The sequence below is a fragment of the Hippocampus bargibanti genome, linkage group LG12 (assembly GCF_051943395.1).
Source record: "Hippocampus bargibanti isolate YZ-2025 linkage group LG12, ASM5194339v1, whole genome shotgun sequence".
NCBI classification, from domain to species: Eukaryota; Metazoa; Chordata; class Actinopteri; order Syngnathiformes; family Syngnathidae; genus Hippocampus; species Hippocampus bargibanti.
The window spans coordinates 15751011-15768091 of NC_142745.1; the positions used below are offsets into that span (position 1 = coordinate 15751011).

General features: G+C 42.5%; 3 protein-coding genes across 4 annotated transcripts; 2 read left to right on the forward strand and 1 right to left on the reverse strand.

Annotated features, from left to right (window-relative positions):
• Positions 1-102: 102 nt before the first annotated feature.
• atp6ap1la (ATPase H+ transporting accessory protein 1 like a) lies at positions 103-6260 on the reverse strand. Of its 2 annotated transcripts, none has more exons than XM_089009831.1 (7): positions 5917-6260; positions 4582-4604; positions 4180-4310; positions 2766-2920; positions 2528-2578; positions 1094-1331; positions 103-893 (listed from the first exon to the last, which is right to left on the reverse strand). In XM_089009831.1, exons 1-7 carry the CDS (start codon positions 6039-6041, stop codon positions 639-641), a joined length of 978 nt encoding a protein of 325 aa, XP_088865957.1. In that variant the 5' UTR covers positions 6042-6260; the 3' UTR covers positions 103-638. The 2 variants fall into 2 exon arrangements, with proteins under 2 accessions (XP_088865957.1, XP_088865956.1); XM_089009830.1 differs by having other exon boundaries at positions 4180-4319; positions 5917-6257.
• A 527-nt stretch (positions 6261-6787) lies between these two features.
• Positions 6788-8241, forward strand: rps23 (ribosomal protein S23). The gene is made up of 4 exons (XM_089010907.1): positions 6788-6868; positions 7582-7741; positions 7863-7983; positions 8062-8241. Exons 1-4 carry the CDS (start codon positions 6865-6867, stop codon positions 8206-8208), a joined length of 432 nt encoding a protein of 143 aa, XP_088867033.1. The 5' UTR covers positions 6788-6864; the 3' UTR covers positions 8209-8241.
• Positions 8242-8510: 269 nt separating this feature from the next.
• On the forward strand, positions 8511-15817 carry asb14a (ankyrin repeat and SOCS box containing 14a). The gene is made up of 13 exons (XM_089010908.1): positions 8511-8694; positions 8792-8994; positions 9068-9114; positions 10663-10797; positions 10855-11013; positions 11083-11328; positions 12373-12544; positions 13789-13894; positions 14207-14386; positions 14585-14713; positions 14796-14924; positions 15062-15215; positions 15390-15817. The coding sequence occupies exons 2-13, from the start codon at positions 8840-8842 to the stop codon at positions 15563-15565; spliced, it is 1788 nt and encodes a 595-aa protein (XP_088867034.1). The 5' UTR covers positions 8511-8694; positions 8792-8839; the 3' UTR covers positions 15566-15817.
• The last annotated feature ends 1264 nt before the right edge of the window (positions 15818-17081 follow it).

Consider the following 17081-nt stretch of genomic DNA (forward strand, 5'->3'; position numbering starts at 1 on the left):
CTTTTGGAACGCGACCAGTTCTCAAAATAAAACGTTACTGTCCTCTATTGCCTGGGGGAAAAACTACACAATACATCAAATGTATTCGCCATAAAAAGTAATTCTTCAAGAGAAATATTTTAATATTCCAAGAAAATAGCTGAAATATTCCGCATCATAATTTCGGATTTTTCAGAGTTGTTAAAAATTATTCTCCATTTAAAAGCCAGGCCTTATATTCCACCACAAATTCTTATGTCTAAATTAAAATACATGTGTATTTTTTTAAAAGAAATAAAAATTCATCATTTTTTTTTTCAAGAAAGACTATAATATTATCCAAAGGAAAAAAATCCATGCATCCAATATTAGTCATATTTTAGGGGGATGTGTACAACATTCTACACAAAAATGTTAATTCAATTAATAAATAATAATATAATTAAAATAACAATAATTTCTAACAAAAACATATTTTTCAAGAAAAAAGTAGCAATTAAAAAAAAGAATGCATTTATACATGGACTAAAGGTTATACAGGGAAAACAAATGCTGCCCCAGTATAGGAAAAATATTTTTATTACATTTGTTATAAAGACAAAACAATTACTAGATTATTAATGAAACAGCTAAACGTTTCCACAAATCTCCGTATCTCGCTATGGATTTTTATCCGCTATATTTTCGGGACAGCAGCGTTCCATCTGTTCTGGGTTCCGGAGGAAGTCACCGTGTGCTTTGCGCTCGCGGTCATTCTCGATGCGGTTGAGGTGGACGAGCAGGTGCAATGCATAAGCCAGGACCAATAACAGGATGAGCGACGTCACCAAACCCATCAAAATGGCCGGTGTCAAGAAGGTGGTGCAGTCGCTCACCGGCGAAAACCTGCCTGAGGTCACGTTGAAGGCCTGGATCTGACGAGGGGCGCAAAGGAGATCATTTTAAGCCAATGACTGTCACGTGTACAGATTTCCAAGGACTTTAAAATGTTTCTCTGTGCCATCCAAAGATAGTGTAGTTCGTGGAAGAACAGAAAACATTGAATATTTGAATGTCAACCAAATCAGATCTTGCGACAACATCATGGGATGATTACCACATGTGAGAACAGCACCTGAAAGTCTGTGAAGGTGAGTGTCCAGCGGCGAGCATTGTCACTTCCGGGCCTCAAGAGGGCGCTGTGGCGTTCCAAGCTGCTGACGTGTGAGCAGTGGTACGAGAGTGAAGACGGTGCATACACCTCGCTGGTGTTGAAAACGGCTTCCTGTGACGTGTTGTAAACAACCGAGACGCTGTCCAAAGAGAACCACCACTGGTTCGAAGCCTCGTAGAAGGTGTTGGACAGCTGCAGCCTGCAGCAGAAGAAGAAGACAATGGTTATGGTGCTATGCATCCATTCCGATGTGTGGTTAACTCGGTACCTATGCATGCAAAGAAAGGTGGAAAAGTGTCCCCCCCCAAAAAAAATAGTATGTCAAATATGTAGCTCCTGTGATACCTCACCTTACGAACGCTTTATGTTACAAACCTTTCGCCTTACAAACATTAAATTGGCGAGAATATAATCTTGGCATAAGGACTAGTTTTCGGGAAACACACGGAGCGCTACAATGGCTGGCGGACTAGTTTTGGGCGGAAGAACACCAAACCACACGGTCGAACAGCGCCACTGTGGCTGGCGGACTACTTTTCCACACCCACATTCTTTGAGTGCACTCAGTGCAGACGTGGTTTGTTATCGTGTGAAGTACTTTTGCTTTTTTTGGGACCGAAAAAGACCCCACCACAGGCTAGTGTTAAGCCGAAGAAGACACAAAAGAAAATTACGGTCGAGCAGAAGAAAGAGTTCATCGAAAAACACAAATAAGGTGTGCCTTTGTGTGACTTAGCATCCCAGTACGCTAAGTCGACCATTGCTACGTGTGGCTGAGGGTGTTTCTGTGTTGTCTAAGCAACGGTCTCAGGCAAATAGAAGAGGTTGAAAAACTTCTGTTGATTTGGATTAACGAAAAGCAGCGAGCAGGGGACAGTGCGTGAGGGTATTATCGCCGAGAAACCATGGCAACTTCACTCGGATAACATCAAGAGGCAACTACATCAATGACCATCACAAACGTAAATAAAACGACTTTATTATTCAGTACAATTTATTTCTTTAATTACAATACAATCGCACATTTATTATACATAAAATACGGTATATTTTTTGTAGTTTTAAAGCTTATTTAGTAGAAAATTATGTTTTATGGGGACCTGGAAACAGATTATTCTCATTTTTAATAGTTTCTTATGGTAAATAAATGTTTGTATCTCTTAAGCTGAGGTATCACTGTACTAGACAAAATTCAAAGTTTCAGGCCATAGGCGTGGATTTTGATTGGCAGAACCTGTGGTATATCAAATTTACGAGCATTTTGATTCACTTTATTATTTATCGTGACTTGTGACGTTATATAACACAGTTAATCCATGTTCATATATTAATTATAAAATACCTTATGTGATTACACACACCGTATTAATACAAGGTTGACAAATAATTTGTTACCTGATGGATAAACCTCTCAAATCCTCCACATCTCCAAATCTCATCACCAGCCTGGGAAGGATGCACACAGGTCAAAATGTCACATCATATGGTGGCCAAAATTAGTTATTTCTTGCAGATGTATTCTTTTATTTATTGGTCATCATTTTTCTTATGAAATAATTTAATTAATTGATTGTACACTTCACTTATTTTGCGAGTCATGTATTCCAAGGCGAACGCGAAGGATGGTACGTACGTGGCTTTGTCCTGGCGACACAGCGACTGGCTGGTGTCCACAGACTTCAGTGGAGAGAAGGTTCGCTCGGTCAGGTCTACTTGCTTCTGCCTCTCGTAACGCAGATAGAACCTCCTTGCCTGGAACATCACGCACGGCCTCCCGTTGGAAAACACCTGATGGACACATTGGACAGGTGAGAAACCATATTTAAGGTACATCAAGATAAGTTCCATTTAAAGGACAACCGACACCATTTTTTTGCTTCCTAACTGACATCAGAAAAACGTTTTATAGCATCTAAAATACCCAAAACACGCAGGCTGATATTTTTAGTCAAATGAAAAACACCAATAAAAATGACTTAAAGTGTCCCAAAACTGCCACAAAATGAGCTCGGAACTGGGCAGATTCAGAAAGTCCCACCCCCTTGTTCGTGACATCACTATTGGTCACACACTGCCTTGCTCCAGAATCAAAACAATGGCTTCATAGAGTTCAGATTCGGAGAAGATGCTTTCTTGTTACGCATCCAGTTATGAATATGATTCAAATAGTTCTGAAGAGAAGCATAAATGTTTGTAATCGATTAAAGAAGTCCTTCCGTCTCATTTTGAGGCGTCTGGACTCCAATGTAGCGTCACAGAAAATGCACAAGATGGCGCCCAAGATCCGCTGGAAATTAGCTGATTTGTCTGCTGGGAATTTGTGTCAACTAGTATCAAATAGTAGTCTTGGTGCAACACACAACGATTCACCATCGTATTATTTATGTGTTTTGCTTCTAATTTCGCCATCAACACGAAGTTTTCAGAACAAACAAAGTACCCAAAATGCATTGTGTGTCGCTTTCTCGGTCAGTGACGATACCGACCATGACATCACGGTAGGTATCGTCACCAACTCAAAAACAAGACTTCCTGAATATTCAGCGCGATTCTTAAAACGTAAAATATAGCTAGATGCGGTGGAATATTTGTAAAATACGCTCAATAGAAGTCATTTGAAGTGATTTGACAAATGATGGACACAACTTGTCCGGAGGCGTCGGTTGTCCTTTAAGATACGTTCAAATATGAATGCTATGCTATGTTACACTTTGTTTACTTGTAAATCTCCAGGTGCGATACAAAGGACACTTATGGTATGTTTAATTTTTGGGCTAAATTGCATCATCATCCATGTAAAAAAGTACATTAACGCTTTAAGGACAATTTAGAAACCAAATTGGGGATGAAGTGTGTTTATTAAGGCACGCTTTTCACCAAGGAAAATCTGATGGTGGGAATGACGTAACCGAACCTCCAAGATGGCGCATGCCGATGACGACATTTTTATCCGTTGCCAGCGTCAGTCAAAACAAGTCTCAAAGATTCAAATGTGCTTTTTGTTTGCCGACGGGGATCATTTACTTGTTCGTTTGTATGTACGCTACCTTGAGGGGAGGGAAGGGAAGCGTGACCCCTGGCGTCTGGAGTAACTTCCTTCCTTTTGTGACGTCACGGATCAGGAAACTCTCTCCTGTCCTCACTCCTCCGTCGACCTCCATCATCACCACGTCATCATCTGTACCCACTCAAGCAATGGTGTCCTCCACATTAATGACCGTTAGAAAGAATTGGCAGATGACGTATTTTGAGATAAATAAAGGTTTTCTTATATTATCTGCTAAGTGTGATTTTTTTTTTCTTTCCTTTTTGATTAATCAGACATCTGGACTGAAGAACACATCTAAATGAAAAGGAAGTGAGCCCAATAATGTTCTCTGTAAATATATTTAAAAAGATATTCAAGTTTAATGTGCTTCTTTGGATGTTTTTCAACCATGTGTACTCACCATAAACTGGAGATGGAGCAGCACTGTAACAAGAAATAATAGCATATGAGCACGTCTTCAACTCTTGATGACCTTTAAAAAAAGTATTCTATAGGAACCGTGCTATTTATTCATCTCCCACAATGCATCTGTGTACTGTACTGTATTAATCAATTTGATTTTGTACACAAATGCAAATGATTGCGTTGTAATCCCGGCTGAGTCGGTTTTCTTGCAAACCCCTGGCTCCCATTAAAAAAATAATATATATATATATATATATACACACAAACTGACTCCTGTGGATTAATCAGTCAATTATTTGTGGACTGGGAAGGATTGGGTGGGGGTGGGGGGTGCTTGCATTACATAAACATACAAACACATAAATACACAGAGGCAGGATGCTCTGAGCCAAGAAGAGATTTACTATCATCTCCGGCTGACCGCTACGTAAGGGGAACGCCAGTCATTCCATAATGTCAGCATTTGTTTGTCAGACAAGTCACACAAGTGAATCAATAAATCTGTCTTTATGCAATCATGATAATGCACAAGACGTTATATTAAAACGTTGGCCTGCAATCCAATCTATTTGAACTGCTTTGACACGCAATCTTCTGCACAGCCACTCAACTGGAATCTGATATAAATGTCCTATTTATGGACAGCGGTATTGGAGTGTCGTGTTTCAGCACATATTTGGGGGAAAAATCACGGCTTCCTACATAAGTGGAAGAAAATGTGATTGTTCTTGTTTCTCATTTTACATCGATTAACAAAAAGCATATTTGTAGCAATGTCATAATATGGCTTCTGTGATGCTTTTCAGACTGGCATTACTCAAAATTATCGTGTAGGATATTTTCATTGTGCATTTTTTTGTGTTACATGGTTAATGGACCCCCCCAAAAAACACATTTGGTGAACCAATTAAGCAACCCCCCCCCCCCCCCCGAAAAATACATTAAACAATATAACCATGTTTTGTTTTCTTAATTTTAAATGTGTGGCTTTTATGAACATTAAATTGTGAATTGAATTGAACAATCCATATTTATATTATCAAAAATACTGATGAAAATAAAACATTGAATGCATTATTTGGGTGGTTTGGCTATTTAATGGGGAAATATACAGTAGATGTCAACATGTCAACACAAATGTGCATAAATGTCATGTGTTTTATATTTATGAATCCAATTTGTGATGAGCAATGATAATTAAAGGATTCCGCTGTTTAAAAAGCAGCAAACTGTGCTTCCGTGCATGAGCAGGAGGACAATGCCGCTTGCTCCTTGCTGTGTCAAAGCTCCAAGATTAGTGTCAGTCTACGTGTTGCGTGTCCTCGCCTACCTGTCAGATGGATGTGGGTCACCGCAGGAAAACAATGGCGGCTGCAAAAGGAGAACAGTGAAGAACAGGGGGAGGAGGAGAAGGAGGATGTTGTCGTAGGAAGCTTTGGGAGATTTGGGAGCCATGGCTGTGCTGCACTGTGATGTGATGCCAGTACACACATATTTCTGCTTTCTCCCCCCTACCACCACGAGCTCTAATCTACTTTAATCAACCCACTCCACGCTAACCCCCCTGACAGACTGAGGAAGCAGCCAATTGGAAAACAGATGTCAAGACGGCAGCATCCCCATTCCATTGCCGCACAGAATTACAGATGCTGAGTTAATTGTTTTACAGAGAATGATGTCTGGAAAAAATATTTACATAGTGATCGTGAAAAATACAAACCTGCAACCATACAAAATGCATTATGAAGTGAAAACAAATCAAAATATTAAACAAAAATATAAACACTGTATATTGTTTTAGTGTTTTCTGATATAAGAAAAAATCAGACGTATAATAAGACTGTTAATGAGTGATTTATAAGTATTGGATAATAACAACTCATATAATAATACATTTAATTTCGAAGCGCCTTTCAAAACTGTCAAGGACACTTTACAGTCACATCATTTATTTGTATTTTTTTGTGCAGGTGAGCAGCGGCAGCCATTCGCGCCAGCGTTTACTCTACATACATAATTTGCGCGAAATAACATAGTTCTATGGACAAACTAGCTAGCTATCCTGTGACTGTAAAGTGTCCTTGAGAGTTTTGAAAGGCGCTTAAAAATGAAATGTATTATTATTATTAAATAGACAAAAAAAAACCTTGCATCGGTGGCTTTGACATTTAAATCAGGCGTTCTGAACGCAGGCCTGTTCCGGGGTCCTCAGAGTTAGAGATTTTGCCGCAGTGCATCTTGGGTCTTTCCTTTCCATCCCAGACTCGCTTCTGCAATCATGGGTACGCCGTAAAATTTTGCCCTTTTATTCATTAATTCTCAAAATGTTGTCCATTTATCGTCACCGCGTGCCACATCTTCGGCTTATGTACGCCTTTTGGTTACTTTGACGTGGAACAAATGTCTCAACGTGCTTGAAAATTAAAACATTTTCCTCGTCGAGGCTCCGCAACGTGCGGCGGCCATGACTCGGCCGCTCGTTGCGTTAGCATCTTGGCTAAGCGCGGGTAGCTCCGATATTGAGGGTTACATGTAACAAATCAGGAGAGATTGTTATGTTTGAATTGGTATCATGTCACAAAAGTGTGGTTGGTGTCGTTGAACTAATGCTGACGCAATGCTGCTAGTTGCGAATAATTACATCATGCCAGATTGCTTTCTAAATGACAACCAGACTTAACCGGTATTAAAATTGAGAATGGTTTAAAGTTGTTTGTTGCAGTAATGTAATTTATTCCGATATGTTTATTTATATATTTGTAAGGGGGGGAGGTTCTTGCAATAACCCTCCTCCGAACTACATCAAAAATATCAAATTAATACCATGCAATGCCTATTTTTTCTTCCAGATGTATTTGAATGTAGACGATTAAAAAATATAAATAAAATGATAATTTAAATTATTCTAGCATTTCTTAAGGTACCCTTAGTTTAATTGTTTTAGATTGATCTGACCTGGTCTTGCATATCCTAAACGGTGTGTTACCTCCTGCAGGAAAGTGTCGCGGTCTGCGTACAGCCAGGAAGCTCCGTAATCACCGACGTGAGCAGAAATGGCATGACAAGCAGTATAAGAAGGCCCATCTGGGCACAGCCCTCAAGGCCAACCCTTTCGGAGGGGCTTCTCATGCCAAAGGCATCGTGCTGGAAAAAGTGTACGTCTAAAAACATATTAAACAATCAGTCACAATCTGATCCACCCACCGTAGGTGACAATCGGCCATGTAGAGAAGATTTTATTTAAAAAATAGTTTTTTAATGGTGATGTGTGTGCAGTGGTGTGGAGGCTAAGCAGCCCAACTCGGCTATCAGGAAGTGTGTGAGGGTGCAACTCATCAAAAACGGCAAGAAGATCACCGCCTTCGTCCCCAACGATGGCTGCCTCAACTTCATCGAGGTGTTGCACTGTCAACACAGTTTTTTTGTTTGTTTTGAAGCATCATCCACTAATAATCCGGTGTGGTCATCTCTGCAGGAAAACGACGAAGTCTTGGTGGCAGGATTCGGTCGTAAAGGGCACGCTGTGGGAGACATCCCTGGAGTTCGTTTCAAGGTGGTCAAAGTGGCCAACGTGTCTCTGCTGGCGCTCTACAAAGGCAAGAAGGAGAGACCAAGGTCATAAGTGATACAGGCCAATAAAGATTTTCAATTAATATTTTCACGTCTGATCATTTTTACTTTTGAGTACATTGCAAAAACTAGGAAGATGCAACATAACAATGCCTGACAAAAAAAGTTATGTAGAGCCTTTTTTTGTTTCTTTTATTTTTTGCAAATGAAAGAACTCAATTTGGAGATTATGTACAAATTGCTTTTTGGCACATAAATAAGTGAGATTGTTTTATTTTGTAAGTGGAGTTGACCTGGGTGTAATTTGAGTACCGCAACCAGTCAGTGCTTAGTCAAATATAGTAACAGTGCAAGCACACATACACAAGCATCGCAACAAAACAACATGGCTGTGTTGAACCTTCGAAGGGATTTTACAGCTAGGTATTTAAGACCGAAAGAGTAGAGACAAATAGGATGAGCCACATTGCCTACAAGAATATCTCGTCGACTATCATCCGATAAAAGGACACAATCAAACCCAAGAGGCAATCTAAAGGTAACAGCAGTATGACAATTCAACTCAATTCTTAATCACTACTTAGCACTTATATAAACGCATACCCAGAAAATGAATTTGCCCCAAAAAAATTGAGCATCAATCAACAGGAGATTGCAGCATGCCCTCTGTATAGGGACTGCTCATGTTATACTGCGCGTCTCTCACTGTGGACTTGAAATCGGTAGCAATGAGAGATGAGGAAGAAGACGATGCAGCTATGCAGCATACGATCCAACAAAGCCTGCTGGACGCCAACCAACAAAAACAATTCCGCACAACTTCCGCAACAACACACAGGTTGATACCTTGTGAGCAGACCGACTGTTACCAGCATCATTGCAGTTGTCGTTTGAATCTTCTTATTTTGCAGCTCTGGGGGTGCAGACGGCATCCACGTATTCACTGCGATAAGGCAAGGTGAGGTGATGTCCACAAATGCTAACTGTATCGTGATACAGATTTGTGTGAGGCATTGATTTGTCGAACGAAACCCGAGTGAAGAAATTACAATTTGTCAAATTGAATTTGAATATGTTGGCATGTTTCTATTTATAATTCTATTTTATTCTATTTATTATTTAATTGTGACTGTAAAGTGTCCTTGAGAGCTTTGAAAGGCGCTTGAAATAAAATTATTACTATTTGTCATGATCTGGTTGGCGACCAACGGGGGGCGCTGTCGGCCACGCCTATACCTGCACAGGTGCTGGTCGTCCCGATCAGATTGGCGACCAGCGGGTAGCGACGTCAGCCCTGCCTGCAGCCTCGCAGGTGCTGGTCGTTTAATCATTGACACTTAAAAGGACACCCGGCTCGACCATCCGGTGCCGATTCATTGTTTGTTTGCTGCTTGTTTGCTGCATGCATTGTGTATGTGTTTGTTTAACCTTGGCGGACTTTTACTTTTGGTCTTGTTTTGCTACTTTGTATTTTTTCCATTCAGATGATTTTGATGTTTTACATTTTGTTCCTGCTGACTTCATTTTAATACAATTTGTCAAACAACCTCCTGCTCCCTCCTGCCTGCTTTTTGGGATCCGCACCCGCCATCACCACCTTGCAAACCGTGACACTATTATTATCGGACGACCACCGGGAGTGAGTCCGAACCCCCAAAAAGATGGTATCAGCATACGTTTGATATCCAACTGTATCGTGATACAGTAATGATGCAACATTCAGATATTGGCTTCGTAGATGTGTAAATATCGGAGGAAATCACAATACAGTGATACCTCAGCTTATGAACTTAATTGGTTCCCAGAAAGTGTGTGTAAGGTGAAAGGTTTGTCTTCCAAACATTTATTTCCCATAAGAAACCATTAAAATGAGAATAATACATTCCCAGGTCTCCTTAAAACATATTTTCCTACTAAATAAGCCTTAAGACTACACAAATTCTATCTTATTTTATGTATAATAAATGTGCTATTGTATTGTAATTAAAGAAATAAACTACAGTGTAATAAAGTCGTTTTATTTACCTTTTGTGACGGTCGTTGATGTCACACAAATGCACACCTCTTTCGTGTTTTTCGATGATCTCCTTCTGCTCGACCGTAATTTTCTTTTGTGTGGTCTTCAGCTTAACACTAGCCTGTGGTGGGGGCTTTTTCGGTCCCATAAAAGCAAAAGTACTCCACTCGAAAACAAACCACATCTGCACTCAAAGAAAGGGGGTGTGGGAAACTAGTCCGCCACCCATCGTGGCGCTGTGTGGTTTGGTTCATCTGCTGAAAACTAGTTTGTCAGCCGAGACTATATCCTCGCAAATTTAATGTACGTGAGGCAAAAAATTTGTGAGCTAAAAAAGCGTTCGTAAGCTGAAGTATCACTGTATTTGAAATGTATTTTTATTTTCCTGGTGGTAACAAATGTATCACGATACGACATTGACCCACTATATGTTGATGCCATATGGTAGGAAAGCGATACGGCTTGGATAATTGGTGTGTTACCTCTCAGGCTGTGAGAAGCTGGTGGAGGATTTGCGCATCAACCACAAAGAAGTTTTCCGGCAGACGGACCCCCGAGGATGGACGGCCCTCCACGAGGCATCCGCCCAGAGCAACCAAACCATCCTGGAACTAACTTACGCAGGTCCGTCGGAGATCCGCCAGAACCGGGAACTTTCGTCCAACCTGACACTTTCTCCAGCTTCAGGTGATGACGCGGTAAATCAGCGAACGATTTGTGGTGAGACGCCACTCTTCCTGGCCGTTGAGCGAGGCCTCGCAGATAACGCCGACTTCTTACTCGGACACGGGGCCCGACCCGACATGCAGAACCAGGACCAGGACTCACCGCTGCACTTAGGTATGAGCCGTTATCATCGGTCGTCCTATTTTGTGTGGATAAGTCACCTTACGCAACGGCTCCATGCAGCGGTCCGTTTGGGTTGCATGGACCTGGCCCGGCTTCTTCTTCAGAGGGGTGCGCCCGTCAACCAGGCAGGTCACCACGACCGGCGGCCCCTGCACGAGGCCTCGCGGCTGGGCAACGCGGAGATGGCCGGGCTGCTGCTGGACTCTGGTGCCGCGCCGGATGCCCGCAGCCGCTTCGGCCTCACGCCGCTGGCTCTGGCCGCTCAAGTGGGACACCTGCAGGTGATGGAGCTCCTCCTCAGGAAAGGTGACAACAAACCATTGGACTGCTACTACTTTCCACTACTTGTGTCATGAACAATTACTTTTGAGAGTAATCCCACATTTATATGGGTTAATGGGGACCAAAACCACAGATTTTGAGAAGAGAGCGGCTGAAAGCTCTGCACCCCATTGTGGTGAGATGGACAGAGGGCACACAGAGGTGGAGGGAGGATGAGGATCTGAGGGATTGAGAGGGAATAGAAATGTCAATTTTCAATTCTTAGTTTGACAGGGAGCCGGTGGAGCTGCTGGAGGACGGGGGTGATGTGGTGAAAGGAGGAGGTTTTAGTGATGATCCGGGCTGAAGGATTTTGGACTAGTTTATGGAGAACATTTTTGATTGACACCGAAGAGAAGTGAATTGCAATAGTCGATGCGGCAGGCGACGAGACTGTGGATGAGGATAGCGGTGGGGTGAGAGAGGGACGGAGACGATTGATATTACTGAGGTGGAGACCGAGTTATGTTATTTATACGGGAGTGGAACGATAGTGACCTATCGAGGATCAGCCACCATGATGATGATGTCCCTGATCCACTGGTGGAAAGACGCTTTGATCCTCTCCTCTTTGAACGAGAACTGCTTCATGTAACAAAGAGGGTACAGAAAGTGTTTAAGATGATTCTCTGTTGTCATATTGTCTTTGTGTTGTCATATTAATTGTTATTTAGGTGTTTTTGTTCTTTTGACTTCAAGACGGCTCCGCGAGAGTAGCTGCCTTTCCAGCAGCTCATGTATTTTGTTTTTCTACTTTCATTCCTTTCATCACTTTGCTGCTGTTAAATTTAAATTTCTCCACTGCAAGACAAATAAAGGCAAATCCAATTCAATCCAATCCAATCCAAAGCATGTACTTGATTAGACTTATCAAACGTCAGCGCTGGGAACTAATCAATAGCCATGTACTAAACCTGGAAGTCATTCGGCATTTTTTTCCTGAAAAAAAAATCCACGATAAATGAACTGTGAAGCAGCGGGGGATCACTGTATTGTCAATGCTTTTTGTTGTTGTTGTTGTTGTTCCAGGAGCAGACGTGCTGTCACAGGCTCAGGATGAAGCGTCGGTCCTGTACGAGTCGTGTGCCACCGGCGACGTAACGGTGCTGACGCTGCTGTTGGAATACGGCGCCGATGCCAACGTGGCAAAGCAGAGCCGCCATTTGCCCATTCACCGCGCCGCGCACAGGGGTCATCTGCAGTAAGACAAAAAAAAAAAAAAAAAAAAACGTTAGGCACGAAAATGTCACTCCGTGTCACCGTATTGAAAGTTCATTGGTGATTTTCTGCCATAAAAAATACCCTGTGATTATGTCGCTTATCGCCGTATCCTCATCCCATCGTATCGGATGGTGGTCCCATGCAGGGGACATCAATTGAATCATTGAATTCTCTTACAGTGTGTGTGATATGTATTCTTTTAAAATACTTGTACAATTAAAATACAAAATATGTGCTCTGTAATTGCAGGTGTTAATGAGAGGAAAAAGTTCATATCAAAAAGTGGTTTGAAAACTCAACTGAATCAACGAAACAAAACTTTTAAAAAAGTTACATGATATTTAACCAAATTCACTGCAGGAGTGAGGACTCTGAAAGGACACATTCAAAGTCCTCATTCGTGCACTCCACTTTTATTGCTTTTTTTTAAAAGTTGAAGTGGGAAATGCTAGTTCTTCTCTAAACTTATAAGAAAGGGTGGTCCTCAATCCTTTTCTGGAGTTAACCCAGGCCTCACAAAACGTTGAAACAGGAATGTGTGTGTGTATGTGTGTGTGTTTGTTTGTATGTTAGTCTTGTGAGGACCACTAACATTTTATACCATACGTAGTGAGGACATTTTTGACCAGTGAGGACCTTTTGACCGGTCCTCACAAGTTTTTCATTCTAAAGGCTTCTAGAGGGTCTATATATGCATCTGTTAAATTTTCAGAAAGGTCCTCACAAATTCACCCAAAATGATTTTTTGGTGTGTATTTTCATTTCACTGGAATACACACACTATTTACTGACTGTGTGTGTTTATGTGTGTGTGAGTGTGGTTAATGAGATGAAAAAGTTCATACTACAAAAAGTAAAACGATATTTTAACCAAATTCACTACAAGGGTGAGGACTTTGAATGTACCCATTCAGAAACCTCACTCCTGCTGTTATTTCAGTTTCAAGTCCACTTTTTATTGTTTTGTTTTTAAAGACATTGAAGTGGGAAATGGGGTGACATTTAGTGTTCAAATGTAACACTAGTTCTTCTCTAAACGTATCAGCTAAACTTATCAGCAACGATGGTCCTCACTCCTTATCTGGAGTTATCCGGACCTCACAAAACCATTGAAACAGGAATGTGTGTGTGCATGCGTGTGTGTGTGTGTGTGTGTGTGTGTGTGTGTGTGTGTGTGTGTGTGTGTGTGTGTGTGTGTGTGTGTGTGTGTGTGTGTGTGTCCAGAGCTTTGATGCTGCTGATTACAGTAACTTCCACAGAGGACATTTATAACAGTGGGATGAGTCCATTGCACTGCGCGGCTGCTGGGGGGCATCCTCACTGCATCAAGGTGCGAGTTAGTTAGTGAGTGAAGACACCTGGCGAGAGGATTTCTGCATGAGATTGTGTTGTGTGTGAGTGTGTATGTGATGGTGTGTGTGTGAACATAAGGAAATCAAGCACAAACTGCATTTATGTGTTTGTGTGACTATGAGTTGAATGTGTGTGTGTTACACCGTGTGTGTGCGTGTGTGTGTGTGTGTGTGTGTGTGTGTGTGTGTGTGTGTGTGTGTGTGTGTGTGTGTGTGTGTGTGTGTGTGTGTGTGTGTGTGTGTGTGTGTGTGTGTGTGTGTGTGTGTGTGTGACCGTGCGTTCCAACCAGGCCCTGCTGGATGCGGGTTTTGACCCCAACTACATGTTGCATCCGTGTGTGCGTCGCGGCTACGAAGACGAGAGGAAGTCGGCGCTCTTCTTTGCCGTTTCCAATAACGACGTCCCGTCTGCGCGCCTCCTTCTGGAGGCCGGCGCCATGACCAACCAGGACCCCGTCAAATGTCTGCAGGTATAGCAGGATGGGGAAGGAAATGAAGAGTCTTCAGGGGGAGGACCTTCAATGTGCAGTGGAGGATATGGAGTGATACTTCAAATTAAAAGCTGTGATCACATCATCAATATCTCATTTGATAAACCGATGAGCAAATAAACACGTTTTGCGATGGACGAACAAACTGAATCAATGGCCCACATGTCATTTTTATAGGTGGCTTTACGTCTCGGCAACTACGAGTTGATCAAAATGCTGCTGAGGTACGGCGCCAACGTCAACTTTTACTCCAGAATCAACACCACGCACTTCCCCTCGGCATTGCAGTATGCGCTCAACGACGAGGTTCGACCCCTGGCGTCTTCGCTCGCTCGGGTGTGGCGCGGCGCGGCGAGGACGATGCACCTGACAGGTGTGTGCGTGTTAGGTGGTGGTGAGGATGCTGTGTAACTATGGTTACCACGTGGCGCGTTGCTTTGACTGTCCCTATGGCGACGGGTCGCACGTGCCAGAGGACTACGAAGGATGGAGCAACACTGTCATCAAAGACACCATGGTTGGTTGATATCGGCACTGTTGCACGCTTCAAGTCTCACACACAAACACAGACACACGCGCGCACACACACACATGCACGCACACCCCCACACACACACAGACAGACACGCACGCTGATGCGTTCACTGACGTCAGTTCTGCGAGGTGATCACGGTGTCGTGGCTGAAGCATCTGTCTGGTCACCTGGTTCGGGTTCTGTTGGACTACGTGGATCACGTGACCCTGTGCAGCAAGCTCAAGGCCGCTGTGATGGAGCAGCGGCAGTGGGGCGACATCTGCAGGCTGCAAGGTGAACTACAAATCGACACCTATGGCGTCATAACATTATGAGCAATGAGGCACATCTTTAGGAAGCGTGGGGTAGAAATGCGGGGGAGGGGGGTCAACTTTGTGCATATTGTGTGTGGTCAAAGTGTGCAGGTGTACCTTACAAAGTGGTCAGGCGTGTGCTCCCTGTCCCCAGAGAACGCTCGCTGCCTGCAGCATCTGTGCCGCCTGCGCATCCGCAGCTGCCTGGGCCGCCTGCGTCTGCGCTCGCCGGTCTTCATGAGCTTCCTGCCGCTGCCGCCGCCACTCAAAGATTACGTCCTCTACCGGGAATACGACCTGCACAGCCAACTCGACAATGAACACACTTGATTCATCCATTTGCTGCCAAACACACGGAGCCACCCGTCCGTCTATATAATGCCTGGATTTGAGCTTTTGAGATATCTCCTTTTGGTGTCAATCACCCCGTTTTTTTGTTTGTGGCAAATTTGAATGTGAAAGGTCCAAATTCATTTTACTCTAAATAGGTGATAATAAAGGCTTTACATATTTACAACTACAGTGATCCCTCGTTACTTTGCGGTTCACTTATCGCGGTTTCAGTGCATCACTCATTTTTTTTCTGGGAAAAAAATTACATTCAGAATTAAAAAAATGCCGAATAACTCAGAGGTTTTGTACAAGGTTGTAGCTTGATTGCGTCAGCGCTGGCGTCCAATGACATCATTATATCCCATGATTTACAGCCATTGCGATTGGCTGTTCATCTTCTCAGCCCTGCCAGGCACCCCCTCTGTTATTATATAACTCTACTTCCGGATTTTCATCACGTGGTCCTGGTCCCAATTGACTGTGAAAAACGAGGGATTACTGTACTGCGTCAGGAAGTCGTCTTTTGCATCATGTACAAAAATATGTACAGCATAGTTCTGTCTCAAACTTGGCATGTAACAAGGTTATTATTCTTATTTGCTTTTTTTTTGGGGGGGGGTGTCCGTGGCAAAGATGAACATGGATATACAATAACACATGTACTACTTTAAATTAAATGCCACCGGGACAACATTCCATTATCACATGATAAAATATCATATTTTCCGGTGTATAACTAGCACCTAAAAGACGGATTTTTTTTTAAAGATGACCCTGCGCCTTATACGCAGGAGGGCCTTATATGTGAAGTCATATTGAGCCAAAACAGGTCTCGCAACTACTGTCAGCAGCCGCTAAGTCCATTTCCCCATGTAGAAGTCGTGCGTAACCCCAGCCTCTACCATAGCGCCTTATAATGTGGTGCAGTGGTGCACCTTACATTTGGAAAACTATATATATATATATATGCTTTCTCTGTGATAATTGTATCTAGTTCATCAATTGTGATCTGTTTAGCTGGGTTGATAGCTTTTTGCATCAAGTGTACAGATGACTTGTGCGGGTTATTTGTGGACCCTGAACAAAAGTGTGAGTGTGAGAATGAGAAAATGGATAGAAAACAGTTAAAATGTCCCACATATTTTAACTGTTTTCTATCCATTTTCTCACTCTGTTTTTTTGTTTCAAGCTCTGTCATCTCCCTTTCGTGTGTGTGTGTTTTCTCACTGTCTCCCTGTCTGCCGTCTCTTTAATGTTTAAACCCCCCCCCCCCCACTGCTGGGTTCTTGACCAATCACGTGGCTTTAACCGAAGACTGGGGGCGGGGAATAGAGGACAAACACAGTGGCCACCATTTTCTTGTTAGAACGAGCTTTTTCGTGAACGACACAACACTCATTGTGGCAGCTCCGTGTGTAAACCGAAAAGTTCGTAAGCCAAGGGGTTCGTAAACCGAGGTCTCAATATATATATATATATATATATATATATATATATATATATATATATATAT